This window comes from Piliocolobus tephrosceles, chromosome 11 (assembly GCF_002776525.5).
Source record: "Piliocolobus tephrosceles isolate RC106 chromosome 11, ASM277652v3, whole genome shotgun sequence".
Taxonomy (NCBI): domain Eukaryota; kingdom Metazoa; phylum Chordata; class Mammalia; order Primates; family Cercopithecidae; genus Piliocolobus; species Piliocolobus tephrosceles.
This window is the reverse complement of record NC_045444.1, coordinates 88,261,371-88,262,752: the sequence shown is the minus strand read 5'-3', so window position 1 is coordinate 88,262,752 and position 1,382 is coordinate 88,261,371. Positions and strand designations below refer to the sequence as shown.

The 1,382-nt window shown below is 47.0% G+C and overlaps 1 protein-coding gene across 2 annotated transcripts in view; it reads right to left on the bottom strand.

Moving 5' to 3' along the window:
• Positions 1–280: 280 nt before the first annotated feature.
• The window catches only part of CDK15 (cyclin dependent kinase 15), an 88,244-nt gene continuing 87,142 nt past the window's right edge, over positions 281–1,382 (bottom strand). Inside the window, exon 13 of one of the 2 annotated variants that reach the window (XM_026449259.1) lies at positions 281–387. In XM_026449259.1, coding sequence (XP_026305044.1) covers positions 281–387 — 107 coding nt within the window. The remainder of the gene's footprint in view (positions 388–1,382) is intronic. The other variant, XM_026449266.1, reaches the window with a different exon arrangement.

Sequence of the window (1,382 nt, the reverse complement as noted above, 5' to 3'; positions counted from 1 at the left end):
GTTCTGTCTTAGGAACTTTATCTCTGCTCCAGGAGTGGAAGAGACAGGCAATGCATGTAATTATTCTCTTTGCCCAGCCCAGGCAATGGAGGCCTGAAGAGGCAAGGTCACCTGTCCTAGAGCTGCGAGGAAGAACTAGAAACAGCACAGAGGTGCTCTGAATCCCTGAGCAATGTCCTCTCCACCTGGCACCAATTGCTTTTCAATTTTGTCCATAAGGAACCTCACTGTTGCAACCACTTACCTGGAAGAACCTTGGTGATCTCGCCCTTTCTTTTCATCAGCATTTGCTAAACTGGGCTGGGTGGTGACCTTTCTGGTAGGAGGCCAAAAGGTCACACATTTCTGGCTTGAGCCTCACTCCTGCAACTGTAAACAAAGACTCCTCTGTCGGAATGAAAAGAGAGAAGCACCAATATGTTATTTCCTGGGATCTTCTGTGGTATATTTTTGTCTGTTGTAATATTTGTCACCTGAAGAAAAATGTCAAAGCATGAGCCAGACTTATTTACTAATAATTCATACTGACTCATAGATGATTCACTTTACTGAATCCAATAGTTGGCAAGTGCCTTCTATTTAATTCAATTTAATGCGTATTTACCAAGTGAACACTTGTGCAAGGCAATATGCTACGTGTTGAAGATGATAAAAATAGGAATAAATCTGGGAGGAACACACACATACACAGATAAACAAGGACCAAAAGTGAGGCACAAACAAAGGATTATAATAACCCCTCCCTCCAAGTCTATGGACAAGGAGAGCATAGACAAGGTGCCCTTTGAGACCTGAAGGATGACTATGCCCTCCATAGTGAAGGACTGCCAAGGAGGATATTCCCGGTTGAGGGATCAGCATGAGAAAAGACATGAAGGAAGAAAAGTGTTTGAGGGAACTGCAAGTCATCTTGCATGGTTAGAACAAGACAGACTGGGAGATAAAGTTGGAAAAGTGGTTGAAGTGGTTGGAACCAGATAGCGAAGGGAGCTAATGTCACGTCAAGGAGTCCGGCCATTAGAGGGTGATGTTAGTTAGAACGTGATAGGCAATGAGCATCACGCTGAGCTAGATACGTTTTAGAAAGTTTCCAATATTGGCCGGGCGCGGTGGCTCAAGCCTGTAATCCCAGCACTTTGGGAGGCCGAGACGGGCGGATCACGAGGTCAGGAGATCGAGACCATCCTGGCTAACACGGTGAAACCCCATCTCTACTAAAAATACAAAAAACTAGCCGGGCGAGGTGGCGGCGCCTGTAGTCCCAGCTACTCGGGAGGCTGAGGCAGGAGAATGGCGTGAACCCGGGAGGCGGAGCTTGCAGTGAGCTGAGATCCGGCCACTGCACTCCAGCCTGGGTGACAGAGCGAGACTCCGTCTCAAAA